Consider the following 15635-nt stretch of genomic DNA (forward strand, 5'->3'; position numbering starts at 1 on the left):
TATGCCTAGACATTCTGTTGTTGCGCCCATAACCTAGGCTTAAGGTGCCATTTAGCCCCTAGCTTTCATATCTCAGTTTCTAACACTGCTCATGTTCATTGGAAACCTTTATTATTAAAGCTTTACTGCAGTACCAGGAATATAACGAAGAGGGTTTTCATTGTTCACAAATAAAAAACCAAAAAAAGATAGTCTGATAAAACCAGTTCAAATAAAGTAAAGGTAAAGGGACCCCTGACCATTAGGTCCAGTCGTGGCCGACTCTGGGGTTGCGGCGCTCATCTTGCTTTATTGGCTGAGGGAGCCGGCGTACAGCTTCCGGGTCTTGTGGCCAGCATGACTAAGCCGCTTCTGGCAAACCAGAGCAGCTCACGGAAACGCCGTTTACCTTCCCACCTATTTATCTATCTACCTATTTATCTACTTGCACTTTGATGTGCTCTCAAACTGCTAGGTTGGCAGGAGCAGGGACCGAGCAACGGAAGCTCACCCCGTCATGGGGATTCAAACCGCTGACCTTCTGATCGGCAAGTCCTAGGCTCTGTGGTTTAACCCACAGCGCCACCTGCGTCCCAGTTCAAATAAAGCCAGGTACAAATTAGTTAATGGTATAAGTTCAAATCAAGGTAATAGGATGGATATTACCCAGTGGTGATTCGAGATGGATGTTGCCCTGTTTAGTTCTTTCTCCTATTAAATAGTGAAAGAGATATATTTTCTCCTCTTTCCATTATTTCACAAATCTGCATGCAAGAGTTGTGCAGGCCTTGCAACCCGTTTAGCAATTTGTTATACTTATTTCCTGCTTTATATCCAAAGGAGCTTAAGGCAGCACACATCACCCCACTCCTCATTTTTCCCCCATCCTTAAAACCCTGTGAAATAGCTTAGGCTGAGAGACAGGGACTTTCCCAAGGTCACTCAGTGAGTTTCACGGCTGAGTGAAGTCTCAAGTTGCAAGATACTACTGAAAAATATGAACAGGCCCAATGGGGCACATTCTGAGTTCTAAGCATAGACAACAGAGGTCAAAGCCTTGCTTGCCTCTCACCAGAGCCCAACATCACAAGGGCTCTTTGGTGGAGACATTGCAATAGGTGGGGGACCATGTCCTGCTTAGCTTCTGGTTTCCCAAGTGCCACTGAGTAAGCCCTCTTGCTTGTGCAATCTAGAGCTGGGTCTGAGTATGCATGCAAGGTAAAAGGGGATAGAGTTTCCATAACATTCCTAGTTTATTAGAAGCATTGGCTTCTCAGAGCTAAATGCATTAGATTATCTTTTTTTAAAGAGTGCAAACTGGCTGCAGAGGTGCTCTGTGAATGCAGGAAATAATTCTCAATAAAAAGCAGGTCTTGTTTTCAGGTGCTATACATCCATTGACTGAACAGCTAGTTTGGTTTATTTCTGGGCTGCAGAAGGAAGGCTTGATTTGCCTACAAAAAGGGAATGTTTTCTACCAACCTTGCTTGGCTGCTTTGGCTTTGGCTTAATACTAATGAAGACGTCTAGCTGTTCCATTAGCTGAGTTATAAAGTGTGGTTCTACATCAATTTCTTCCTTCATATCAAACATCAGCACAAGAGGAAGGCAGCCCTGAAAGATTAAACACAAAACCCAATATCAACAGGCAAGCAGAGCATTATCCTACAAGTGCCTACTCAAAAGTAAGTGCCACTGAAATTGGAGGGGCTTACTCCTATGTAAGGAGGTACAGGATTGCAGCACCAGTCCATTTTCACTAGTGATTCTTAAAATCGGTTCACACATTTCCTGCGTTTGCAAATGAATGAAAAAGAAAACACAAGAACCTAAAAACTAAGACATATTTAATTTTGCAATGAAGCTTTCTTATTTAACACCGGAAGCCACTGAGAGAGGGTATTTGGGAAGTAGTGTTGTCACCCAACTATATTTCTTCCTCTCATTAAATGCAGGTGAGACGGCGGGGGTTAAGGAACCACTGTCTGAGACTGGTAATGGACTGGATGATGGCCAGTTTCAGTTAGTAATCTACTTGCCATGTTCTACACAAACTAGGAAAGGGTGCATGGAACTCATCTGGCCAGACACTTGCACTGGCTTCTTGTCAATTACTAAGCTCAATTCAAAATGCTGTTTTTAATGGTTTGATCTCCCCAGTTCTAGGGATCCTCCTCAGAAACCTTTCTTTGCATCTCTGCCCCCAATATCTGAGGTGAGCTGGGGAGACACTTATGTCTGCAGCGGCACTCAGATTCTAGAGCTCCTTTCACTGCAAAAGGCTTGCCTAGCACTGAGCTGACTGAAGGTATTTTTTATTCACGAAGGCCTTTTAAGGCATGCCATTTTATACTGCTTTAAACCGGCTTTTTGTCCTTTGGATGCTTCGCCTTCTTCTAGCTTGTTGCATTTTTATTATTATTATTATTATTTTATAAAACCTGAACTGTCTGAAGAAAGATAAATAAAATTAATAAGCATGACATGCTTGTAAAAAATCATCCTTGTACTTTATCTGCTCATCATTGTTCACTATATTTAAAAATACAAAAAAAACTCTGCTGCTCTTCTGAGCATTAAAAAGGGGCTTTTTAATTTAAGCTTTCTGTCATTCTTACATAGAAACTAATCAGTATCCCTTATGGTGTTCTCTATGAGCATTTCTTAAAAAGGATAGTTCTAGATTAAATTTCTTCCTCCACATTGAATACTACTAGTTGGATAGTCAACATTAACAACATATTATAGATAACTTACCATCCCATTATATGTGCACTCCCTTGAAGCATTGAAAGAAAGAATGGTTATGTTAGTTCTTGTCAACTGGATGTGTGTGTTACAAATCTGCTAACTTGAACTCTCACTATTGCTGTTTTACATAAAGGGACCCCTGACCATTCGGTCTAGTCGTAACCAACTCAAGGGTTCTGGCGCTCATCTCATTTTATTGGCCGAGGGAGCCGGCGTACAGCTTCCGGGTCATGTGGCCAGCATGACTAAGCCGCTTCTGGTGAACCAGAGCAGTGCACAGAAAAGCCATTTACCTTCCCGCCAGAGCGGTACCTATTTATCTACTTGCACTTTGACGTGCTTTCGAACTGCTAGGTGGGCAGGAGCTGGGACTGAGCAATGGGAGCTCACCCCGTCACGGGGATTCGAACCGCCGACCTTCTGATCAGCAAGTCCTAGGTTCTGTGGTTTAACCCACAGCGCCACCCTATTGCTGTTTTAGGCTATGGGAATTCAAAAATCAATTCCCTGTACTTATAATTCTCAAATTCCAAAACCCATAGTTCATGAAATCCAAGTAAACAGTTTTTGGGCTGGAACTCAAATGTCACTGATTTGAGCTACTAACGCTAGAATTTCCCACCAGATCTTTGCAAACCTTTGTGCTGAGGTATTTGCATGTTTAAATTACTTAGAAAACAGACCAACATTGGCTTCTTGTTAGTAACACATTGGTTAAATCATGCATAATTTAATTGAAGAGTCTCTTAACCCTACTGAACTGATTATGTTTGTGTACACCTAAGAAGGTAGCCTGTGAATGGGACACACTTGTGTTTGGAAACACATATATAAATCATAATATGCTCAATGCCAAGTTCTCGCTGAGGTGGCAAACCTGGTTTGGGCTCACATGACTGATTGCTACTCCATGCACAAAAATCCCTCTGCAAGAGGAAACCAGAAGTGAAGTAGGGAGAATTAAACCCAGGGCTTTTTTCCAGCCAGAACTCAGTTTCGGCACCTCTCAGGTGGACACCATTGCCATTGTAAGGGAACAAGGGAGGTGTTCATGGTGAGTTCCAGCACCTCTTTTTCTAGAAAAACAGCACTGGTTAAACCCAAACCTTGTTTTTAACATTCCAGTTTTTTATATTTTCCTTTTGTATGGAGGAGCATTCAAATCACACAAATCCACATCAGCCTGAAGCGAGACAGTCTAGACACAGATTTACCACTCCAGAGAGAACTGGGAACCCCTGGTCTTGCAGATCTGGAAACAGCAGCTGATCCCTATTGACCGCATAACTGCTGACAAACCTACAGCCTTATCATTCGAGTACCAGTGAATCGCCCTGTGATTGCAGTGTGTTGTTGTTGCTGCTGCTGCTTGACAATTTCCAAAGTTTTAATGTACATACCATGAGGTACTGTCTGGCAAGGCAGACTGACTCAATAGTGCCCTGGAGGTAGACTGTGGATTTCTTCTGTGGGTTGCTGGGATCGGGGAAATGGATCTGAGCACCAGTTCTCTGCATTATATGCTTGATGTTGCTGCCGTTCCGACCCATCATAAAGAGATGATGCTGAGCTGCTATATCCAGCTGTGTGCTCACGGGGATTGCAGAAGCCAGGCTACCAGCCAGGTGTTCCAAGAGCATAGCTGTTCCTTCCTATTTAAAAGAAGTTTGAGAAAAGTTTGTATCAGGTTACTTCCCATATATTCTGCATACAGAAAGGAATGAGACTTATCTCAATTAAAGCAAAGGGATTAATATGCAGCCTTGTGTATCCAGTGCTGCAATATATATATTCTATTTTGTTCAATCCATACTAGATTATCTCCTCCCCAACACACAGTCAGTCTCATAAGGCTGCTATATTTTGTGTGAGGATAAAATGGGAGTAAATCCTACGTAAATACCCTGAAAACGGCATTAAGCAAGGGTAGATTACAAGTGCAGTAGAGACAACTTAAAATTCAGGGAGTGGCAATTTGTACTTGACCACAACCGATTGGGATTCTAAATTAAGGAAGTAGCAGCTTCCCTAAAAAGTCTGATTGTCTGGTATTAAAAATGAATGGAATAGGTGAAAGATGCATCTGCATGACATCTATGGACAGACACAGGAAATCACTTATGTTGGAATGCATAACAAATTCTCTAAGAGATCCGTCCTTTTAGTACTCCACAATATTCCAAACTGGATAAATTAGGTGAACATACCACATGTGGCACAGAGATCACGACTAGCCGCCTGTCACCAGGCCTGCCATGCATGCCTGCCATTAGACTCAATATGTCCACACATGCAATCCAATGTGGCTTTTCCCAAAATGCTACAATTGCTACCTAGCAAGATCAGAACTAAGGGCCACAGTCTATGAGGCCTAAGCACATCGGAATGCATGATCAGTGCACAGAGGTAAACCATGTCCTTCTGCTAGACGGCGGCTGTCCTCTCAACTCAAACACATATTGATCTTACCCACCTAGCCTGATGTGTGAAACAGGCTCAAGTTTCAGTCTCTAAACATATGCAGGTAACACATGGAACTCCTATCTGTACTAGGATACTGCAGGGTTATGACCTGAAGAATAGCGCAAACTGCGGTTTCCATTATGCATATGCACACCATTGAAAGAAGGCTATGTTAAACAATTCACTCCTTTCTCTTGGGCAGAAACAGGCAGTTTCCCCTTACTGACTGGGACTGTCAGCTGCACAAATCCAAGCAAAGCAACAAGAACAGATGCTACATCCATCTGTGCCTTCAGTACAACCACAGTAGTATCAGCTAAGGTGTTACCTTCACAGAGCTAGCATTATTCTGAGATCCTCTGATGATGACTGTAGCCCCATATGTCCGAGAACGCTGTTTAAAGGATACTGAAATATTATATGTCTGCGATATATGCTGAATTGTAGGAGAATTGGGATCAGGGATTGGTTGAAGGATTCCAGCTATAGGTAATTCAAACATCAGCACCAATGGGAGCAGCTCCTGGAACAGTGATTAGAAACAAAAGGACAGCAAAAGTTCAACACAAGGAAGAACTTATCTGGCCTATCATGAAGGTATATATTCAAAATTCTAAGTCAAGCAGCCTTAAATGTTATTTTATGCTGCCCACCATCTTACATTGCACAATCTCTATCAGAAAGCATCAAATTATCATATTTCACCTCTATTTGGCAGTGGAACAGGTAGATATGATACCAGAAACATAGGGTGAATATTAAAATCTACAAACTGTTGCATCTTCTGGGACTTTAATCCACAGAATGTGTCCATAACTTTGTCAGTACAGCAAATAAAAATAGGCTGAACACAAGTGGTTTGAAAGGAAGCCTGTAAATATCTGCTACAACTAGTATATCCTCAGAACTACACAGTTCTGCAGCATCGCCAAAGTAGACAGCAGCCAGGGTGGTTTTTTACTTTCTGGGTCAAGTGAACTATATAAAAAACTTATTTCAAGGACATGAGGAAAGAGCCAGGAGGGCTCAATGGAAGGCACCAATTAGGTACCAGCATCTGATAATTACCCGTATTCTAACTCTGGCCGACTCAACTCCGGCTGGTTGTCCTGCAATTGACACCTGTGGAAGTATGAATGTAAGATTGAAATTGTAACAATGAATTCTACCATTGTGATTCACGGTTATGCATCTGTTGGTTATCCTTGATGCTTAAAACATAATTGGAAGTTCTGATTTCTTACTACCCTCCCCCACAGCAACATTTTTCAAACTATGCAAGGTTCCTATTAGATATGTAATCAAAGTTAATTCAAGAAGCGCTTAAATGTTATTTTAAAATAATGTAACAAAACAGACTGGACCACAAGAGGTGCTATTTCAACGACAGCCATTGCATTTGAAATAAAAAATCAATTAATACTTTCTGATCACTTCAGCAAGTGATTTGTTTGGCTGAGAAAACTTTTAAGAATCATTGCTTCAAGTTTCTCTCTATACTCATTCATGCCCAAGGACATAAACAAAGCCACCCTTATTCAGAGGCAAGTTGAAGACAGTCACCTTAGGCAGAAGAGGCTTGGGAGTAGGACAGAAAGGTGTCTGGGGTGGGGGAATGTCTTTTGTCTCAATGAGCAAAACGTCTTGAGATGCCAGTGACATGAACAAAGCCCTGACTCATATGTATGGATATTACGACTCAATGCAGCGGATGAAAAATATATACTCACTTGATTGCTTTTTTCTGCTTGGTTATTTCTATTAGAATCTGGAAAGTGGATGTGGCACCCCGTTTCCTCCATCACCTTTTTAATGTTATTTCCTCCTTTTCCAATCACATGAGAATGCTCTGTATGGGACACATCCATCTTCAGAGTGACTCGATTACTCTGCAGGGGGGAAAGGTCAGAAGTTTATTTTATTGCATTCTTCCAATGCAGGATATATATATTAAAGTTGCCTTTGTCCCACACTTTATGAAAAACCTGAACGGAAGCTTAAATGGAACAGTTTTCATTTTCAAATCTGAGTACTATTCTACTGTTGACATTTCAGAGCCATTAAAAAAAGGCCACATATTTTTGCCCTGTAATTTAACAAGTGAAGCACTGTGGAGTAGGTGAAAATTGTTTTGATACAGAACGCATAAGGTTCTGAATACAAATGGTGGATTAATGAAACTTCCTCCCTCCAAAAGGATATCACAAATTGGTAAATGAAGGTTACTTGCTCAACAAAAACCCCTATATTCTTCTGTATTTGTTATCAGATGGTTAAGTACTTGTGAGACATCTGTCGACCAGGAATTGGGAAATCTGTGGCCCTCCTGATGTTGCTGGACCTCCAACTCCCATCAGCCCCAATAAGCATGGCTCAATGGTGAGAGTGGTCAACCTCTGGAGGGTCATAGCTACCCTATCCCTAGACAGATCTTAGAATGTTCCAGCAAGGCTGTTCTTATGTTCTCAACCCTTCAATGGAGCTGCTTCCCTTGCCTCTCTCCCAGCCTAAAACCGAGTAGTTGAGCAGGTGAGAGTCCTCTTTATCTACTAACTTTCTGTGAACCTGCCTGCTCTTAAAGCCACAGGAGCAGAGAAGGGCGAAGAAGGGGGAAGCAGTAATCCTACGCCTCACAGTTCCCATGAATCTAAGTATTTCCCTTCCTTCATTAAAGGAAGATGCTTTGGGAAGGACCATTTTTCTTGAGACTTATGAATCTACTCCCCACTACAGACACAGGTTTTGAGCTTTGAATAAGCTACCCCATATGATCCATTCAGCCAAAACAACCTGCTCTCCACAATTCTTAAATGCTTGAGATTTGCCTTGGGCAAATATTAGGGCTGTAAATTATATTGAAATTGCTGGCACACCCAAGGGTTAAGGCAAATGGATGACGTTATAAATACAAACCAAGAAAAAAAAACCCCACACAGGAGTAATGACAATTTTTTATGATGTGCCTCAAGGACAATTACCTTGCATTTTACTCTGGCATTTATTAAGCCTCTGACCAGTATTTGCAATAAATACTACTAGTACTACTGCTAACACTACTACTACTACTACTAAGCAATAGGTAAATAAAGGTTTAGAACAAGGACTACCCCTTGGCTGACTCATGCTGGGAGTGACTGCTAAAATCTGGGGCAAACAGAGAATGATTGTGGACCTCTAATGGAACACCAAGGTTACATTGCTGAGGAGCGTTCTTGCTGTATTATGTTATGCTAAGCTCAGGAGGCTTGCCTGGTGCCATCTTTATGTATGTTTAGGTGACATGCAAAAACTTTCTTCCGTAACCAGGCCTTTGACATTTAGCTATCTGTGGCCTTTAGAAGTGGGGGGGGGGGATGCTTTTGATGGATTTATCTTTCCTCTTGGTTTTAAGGTATCTATGTGGGGTTTATTGTCTGTTTGGTTGGTTGTAAGTCACTTTGGGTTGCCCTGGACAAGATAAAGTGACTAACAAATTTATAGGACGAGGAGGAGCTGCCAAATCATAGTTTGGCAATAATGAATAAGGATGAAGGCTCCCAGAAAAAAAGCCTCATCACTACTACACTCTTCTCTGGTTGTTTTGCTGCTGCACTGTTGAAAGCTAAGCTATGTCTGCCTTAGCATGCCATATAAACTTTTGCTGGGTTTAACTCTCCAGAGTATGTCGTGAATTATAACCATGGTTTGTTCTGTGGTTTACAGCTTGTGGTTTATCCAGGAGAGCTAAGCCAGGTTCAGATGACACATTAAGCCAAACTAATTAAGCTAAACCACTGAGCCTAGGGCTTGCCAATTGAAAGGTTGGTGGTTCGAATCCGCACGATGGGGTGAGCTCCCGTTGTTCGGTCCCAGCTCCTGCCAACCTAGCAGTTTGAAAGCACACAGTGCAAGTAGATAAATAGATACTGCTCCGGCAGGAAGGTAAACGGTGTTTCCGTGCGCTGCTCTGGTTTAGTCATGCTGCCCACATGACCCAGAAAAACTGCAGAAGCAGACAAACGCTGGTTCCCTCGACCTTTAAAGTTAGATGACCCAGAGTCGTCCGTGACTGGACTTAATTGTCAGGGGTCCCTTTACCTTTACCTTTATGTCTTAACTCTTAGCATGCCGCAGCAGCTAAAAAAAACCAGGGAGGAGGAAAGTGGTTGCAATATCCTCCCCCGCAGCCAGCATATTTTGCACTACACCATGGTATTGCTTAGTATGATGTATAAGCAAAACTATTTTGCCTGCTTAAAAGCATTTGCAGAAAACAAATGGGCTGCTGTTGCTGCTCATTCAGCAAGCAGCACACCAGCGTTACATGTCTATTTACTTCTCTCAGCCACAGCCATATTTAAGTGGTTTAAAGGGCTCTACTTTGCTGGGCTAAATCCAAAGAGAAGCTTCAGGGCTAACCTCACAGGTCATGTACTGCCCTAAGCGTCTCTGCAAACTCTTGCACAGCTTTTCCAAATGCTACATTGAAAATGCAGTTTTCTTTTTGTGATAATTACACAATACATAATTTAACATTTTAACAAATATTTCTCATGACCTTTAATGCCCACTCTGTGACCAAGTACAGATAGTGTGCCCATGGCAAGTAATTTTTACCCCACCCATTAAAACAACTGCATTAGCACATCTGCATGACTTGACAGCTCTTAGGGGGATTTTCCATGAAATTGTAACCAAATGGGATGTAGAGCTCAAATTTAGTTGCTGCAGCGCAGACAGCGGCTTGTGCCAAAGCAGCTTTTTTCTTTTGGTAAGGATTCCGTGGGATCAGGCTGCTCATGAATTAAAAAAGAAAACTGTCCAGTTACAAAACCCCCAAGTTCTTAAAAAAATAAAAATACTCCAGAGTTCCTGTTGGGTGCTGTCATTGACTCATTTTGCAGCATGCAAAGCTGTACTAGTTGAGATTACTTGAAAGCAGATCAAATTTAAAGATGGAAATAATCACTGGCTGTTTTAAGCCATATAAATGTTAAATTTCAGTGAAAATGTTTGCTTTTTAATGTAACCTAAGAAGGTTCAGGAACGCTAAGTGCTGGTGCACTGCTGAGTCTCAGAAATCAAGAACTTGGAATTCCAAGCCCAAGGGCTGGTTAATTGATTTTCATCTTACTTTTGTGTCCAAAACAGACATGATCTTCTCTTTAGCTTCTTTGACATTTTCCTTTTTCCCGGAGACTTTAATATGAGGATCTTGAAAAGAAAAACCAAAGAGAAATATTACTTTGGTAAATGGGCTATGCAAACCATCCAACAAATTACCCATTCTTTCTACTACAAGCCAACACAAGCCCTTAAGTCACGCTTCACTGTTCATATGCATTAATTTATGTAAGTTACATTATGCTCGCACAGTATAGACACCACTGTATACGTCTTTCTCCAGAGAATTGTGCAAAAGCTCCCGTAGCTTTTAAATTAATTTGGTTGCTTGTGGCCATGCAAGTGTGCTTTCAGAGCTTTCAAACTGCAGAATGTGCCAGCCAGTTAGGGTTACATATTAACACTTTGGGAATGTAAAACTCTCCACTGCCAAGCGCAACAGGTTCAGTCTGTATCACAGAAACAGGCAAGATAGGCCCTATGAAGCGGTAGTGTTGCATCATTTGCCAGTGCCCGGGGAGTGGAGGGTTAACAGAACCCGCTGTGCCACCCCAGCCCTTACTGCTGATGCCGCTGGGTGGGTGGGTTCACGGAGCTCATGCACCAGCCCAGCCCTCACCACCTGCCCATCCATGCAGGGAAGAGCCCAGCTGGCCGATGAAGCCCTTGACAGGCGCCTCGTCAACTCAGGGTGGGTGAACATTCAGCGACAGGATTGGAGACAAGGTGGCAAGGCCAGGCCAGACCCTAGTGCCCAGAGACCCCCGTCAGCAGGCAGGGTGGAATGGAGATCCTTGCATGGGGGTGCCTGATTCATGCCCCCTAAATTCATGCACTCGGGGCTATGGCCACCCACCACACTACGCCCAACATGAAGATGTGAAATTATTTTCCTGAAGAAGCCCAAGAGTAAATCACAGTTAGTAACTACAAAAGTTATCCGTCTACTTTTCTTTCTCTTTACTAGTCTTCCTGTCCTTCTCACATTTCTGGCCAGTAGGCTCTTCTCACCCTAGTTGCCTGGAGGCAATTCCTACTTGACACAGGCAACCAGCGAATTACTGTATTGGCCTGAATATAAGCCGCACCTTTATAATGGGGGGGGGGGAGAGGAAAAAATACCTGAATATAAGCCCCTCCATTCCTTGCTGTGCTCCTGGCTGCATACTGGGTGCATGTGCGGGGGGGGGGGGGGAGCCGCGCTGTGTTGCTGATGACCTTTCCCCTTCCTCGCTCTCTCCCTTCTCAACCTTGGGGGAGATGATGGGGAAATACACTGGGGGGGGGGGGCAGGCACCGCTTTGCCACGCTACTGGCGCTGTTTGCCCCACTCTCCTGGCTGCATACCGTAAGGTTGCGAATATAAGCCATGCTTTCATGGTCGGAATTTGGGGGGAAAACTGAGCCTTATATTCAGGCCAATATGGTAGTTTTCACAAGGCTGCTCATGGCATGTCAACATAAAAGCTTTCATCACTTCATAGCTATGCCAAGTCCCATTGAAATAAATGGAAATAAAATGTTTAATTCTCACTGGTTACAACAGGGGTAGGGCTGGGGTGCCAACCTTGACTGTGGTGAAATAGGTCAATAATGTCTTTGTGAAGGATGACCACTTGCCTTGAAAAGGTCAATACAACACACACTTCATTTAGAAGTAAACATCCTCTGCCCAGCACAGTAACTACAATGAGAAAACTGATTATGGTGGTACCTCGGGTTACATGCGCTTCAGGTTACAGACTCTGCTAACCCAGAAATAGTACCTTGGGTTAAGAACTTTGCTTCAGGATGAGAACAGAAATCATGCTCTGGCAGCACGGCAGCAGGGGGAGGCCCCATTAGCTACAGTGGTGCTTCAGGTTAAGAAGAGTTTCAGGTTAAGAACGGACCTCCGGAACGAATTAAGTATGTAACCAGAGGTACCACTGTACTCTTTCATAGTTACGAAGAATGTTTTGTTTAATATTATTTAAGTAAGAATTGTAACTCTTTAGCCTTTCCCTATGGCTCTAGGACTGAAAGAGAACAAGAACTGTACTATTCAGTTTCCTGAATATCATTTACGTACAAACACCTATATCACACAAAGGTTTTCTATACACCTTGCTTGCAACAGCTTAGAATTTTGCTATTAGGAAAGTTAATTTCTCCCCTCGCCTAAAAATTAGCTTAACATCCTTTTTTTTTCATATTTTCCCCCAACTAGAAAATGATCAAGGCACTTTTTAAAAACTGTAAATATGTTGCATTTTTTATAAAAAAAATGTACACATCTACCAGAGTCTCTTGAGGAAACGCAGAAAATGCTGGCATAAAGCTAATAAGAGTCATAATTTATTTTAACAGGCATAACAGGAAAAATAGGTAGAAGCTTTAAATCATCAGTATTCCTGGATGAGACCTTGGTTTGTTTCTACTTAAAAAATACTTGTCATGTTCAGTCTTTTAGATATTATTCCAAACATGTTTACATCATGATTTGGGCCATGTGTGTAGAGAATCTTATTTGTATAGGTAATATATACATACATAATTTTATCTGTATGCTGTCTTTCCATAGTTAAAACCATGCTGAAGGCAGCTTACAACATAAGAAAGTCATGCTACACCGAGAGGAAAAAATTCCCTAAATATGGTAATATAAATTATACACACTACCTATTATGGCACATTATGGTCACACTCCCCAGCTATGGATGTCAGTTCACATCAAGCAATGCATATCTTACACCACCATGACCATGGAAAATTAATTGCCCTTGCAACGTTAACAAGTACTGACTAATTGACTTTTTTTTTTAAGCTTTCTTGGCAGTTCCTTATCAAGACAAATTGTCAAACAACACAGTAACAGAGTGAAAGCAAATGCCCACTTACTAGAATTGCTTCTTTAGACAAAAGTTCTCCCAACATAATTTTTGTCTTTTCAAAGAGATGTAGAACTAACAAAAATATGTAGCTGCTGCTATAACGCAGAAGGACAGCTCCATCTGGTGTTTTTATACATTATCAGCCCAGCTATTCCCATAAATGTAAGTTACATTCTGATTTGAACTCAATAGGCTGGCAGCCTGGTGCTAAATATTGCTACTGAATCAACATGTTTTTGAGAGACATGGCGCTGCTACAGTCCATTCTCCTGGAGCAGAATGCAAGGTAATGTGAAACAACCTGTTTGGAAACAAGGGTCACGCAGGAGGAAAAGAGGACAGGAACAGTCGAGTGTGCAATGAGAAATCTCATGCACAGACAGAACATTTTGCTTAGCACTCTGCTAAACAGAATCTGCTATGTGGTATATTGGTGTAAATAAATGTGACATCAAATGTAACAAGAATAATAAAGTTTAGTGTTGTGTTGAAACCTGGCCTCCAGTTTCTTCCCCTCTGGAAGAGGTTTCCGACTTCCTCATTCTCAGAGCACTTTAGAGTTTCACTTTAATTTCAGTGGGCGTAAGGTTGAGCAAGGTATGGCTGTGAGGATTGTCATGAGGCGCTTGAGCCCTTCAAAATTTACCACTACTGAAATCTATCCCAAAACACAGTACAGTGGTACCTCGGGTTACAGACGCTTCAGGTTACATACGCTTCAGGTTACAGACTCTGCTAACCCAGAAATATTACCTCGGGTTAAGAACTTTGCTTCAGGATGAGAACAGAAATTGCACAGTGGCGGCACAGCGGCAGCAGGAGGCCCCATTAGCTAAAGTGGTACCTCAGGTTAAGAACAGTTTCATGCTAAGAACAGACCTCCAGAATGAATTAAGTTCTTAACCCGAGGTACCACTGTCATGCCAAAGGAAAATAGGGTGGTATGATCATTCTAACTGGGTTAATACTTTTGATCACCTTATTTGTTGTGGGTGATGAATTTTTCTGACATTTTCCCTTTATTGTTACAATCTGCCCACTCTGGGCACAGACAAGCTTAGAATCTAAGCCTTAGGTAGCTACTTGGAGATGACAATGTGGCAGATCCTCTGGAGCCCTTGTGCAAGAGAAGGGTTGCAGAATACACCTGCAATAAAACACCAGTCTGGAGTGGTGCTTCATAGCAAAACACAGCTCAAGATAATGTAGGTTGAGTGAAGCTTGTGGGGGGGCAGAAACAGGCCAACTACAGGGCATTTTCTTTTACAAAGAGCATCAGACGACACTGATTTTTTGCCTAGCAAAGAATGGGCAGCAGCTGTAATCACTGATATCTATAGCCAAGTTGTTATCAATGTTTATGATTAAAAGTCACCATTAACAAGTATAGGTGTTCAAGGAGGATGCTTCTATGGAGAAAAATCAGATCCATAAAGAAGAGCTGGTTTCAACTTACTTGCCTGTAGTTTCAACAGGATGGCAAGAAAGCCATTTATCCAATTTGTGCACCCTTTAGCAGAAAATGTTTGTTTTGTGATCATAACTACAACACACAAATACCCCTCAACTTCTTATCAGAGTTTATTGTGCTTTTTACGAAGCATTCCATTAGAAACATTCAGTTCTGTTTCTAAAGGATTTTGGCAAGTGCTGCAACCAGCTAGCAGCCAAATACCTTAACATCTTTGTTCCCAGAGGTTTATTACTTTTTGGCTCAATAAGTTTAAGACCGTCCAGTAAATGCAGATGACAAGAACTGCTGCAGCAATTACGTTAGTTGCCCCAAGGCATGAAAACAAAACTTCTTCCACACAAAGATATATTAGCGTTAAAAACAATTTATTGGAGGGAGGAACACACAAAGGTCTTGAATTGTCCCTGTTGTGGTCACAACAGGGAAAGCAATATTTGAGTGTTTAAGAGTGTAGCACAAATACCCTTCTTCAGCAACTTTAACTTTGGATTTAACAGAGTAATTTCAAATGTTGCTTCCTTTGCACTCTCATGGAAAAACAGGCCATATCCATTGAAAATATAACAAGGTAATCTTTTGAAGTGGCAAAATCTGTAACTTTTAGACCTGACACAGGTCATGCAAAGAGATAAGAGATACTCTGTTGAACACTTGAAGTTTACAAGGTACACATACCTCTGGATTTTTGCTGAGTCCCTAGATTTTAATAAACAAGTGAAATTCCATTATAGACTCCACAGTTTAAAACAATATTTTTTGCAATAATGGTGCACCCTGCTTACTGGAATTTAAGAGGCTGGCAAACTCCTCAAGGTTGAAGCTGCATAGTATTCAATAAGTTTAGTGGATCAAGGATTCGTGCAGGACTCTATGACCATATAACCCCTTATCAGACATGCTTTAGCTTAATTATTAGTAGGCAATTTTAAACTTTTATTTACAACTTTAAAATTGTGATAAACCAATATGGCAGGGGCATATCAAGTCAGCTT

General features: G+C 41.8%; 1 protein-coding gene across 1 annotated transcript in view; it reads right to left on the bottom strand.

Annotated features, from left to right (window-relative positions):
- BICC1 (BicC family RNA binding protein 1) overlaps window positions 1-15635 on the bottom strand; it is a 108497-nt gene that overhangs the window by 23090 nt on the left and 69772 nt on the right. Inside the window, exons 4-9 of the mRNA XM_083614597.1 lie at window positions 10307-10386; window positions 6924-7082; window positions 6262-6315; window positions 5522-5716; window positions 4131-4382; window positions 1462-1593 (exon numbers count right to left, since the gene is read on the bottom strand). Coding sequence (XP_083470723.1) covers window positions 1462-1593; window positions 4131-4382; window positions 5522-5716; window positions 6262-6315; window positions 6924-7082; window positions 10307-10386 — 872 coding nt within the window. The remainder of the gene's footprint in view (window positions 1-1461; window positions 1594-4130; window positions 4383-5521; window positions 5717-6261; window positions 6316-6923; window positions 7083-10306; window positions 10387-15635) is intronic.

The sequence above is a fragment of the Podarcis filfolensis genome (assembly GCF_964270895.1).
Source record: "Podarcis filfolensis genome assembly, chromosome: 5".
Classification (NCBI taxonomy): domain Eukaryota; kingdom Metazoa; phylum Chordata; class Lepidosauria; order Squamata; family Lacertidae; genus Podarcis; species Podarcis filfolensis.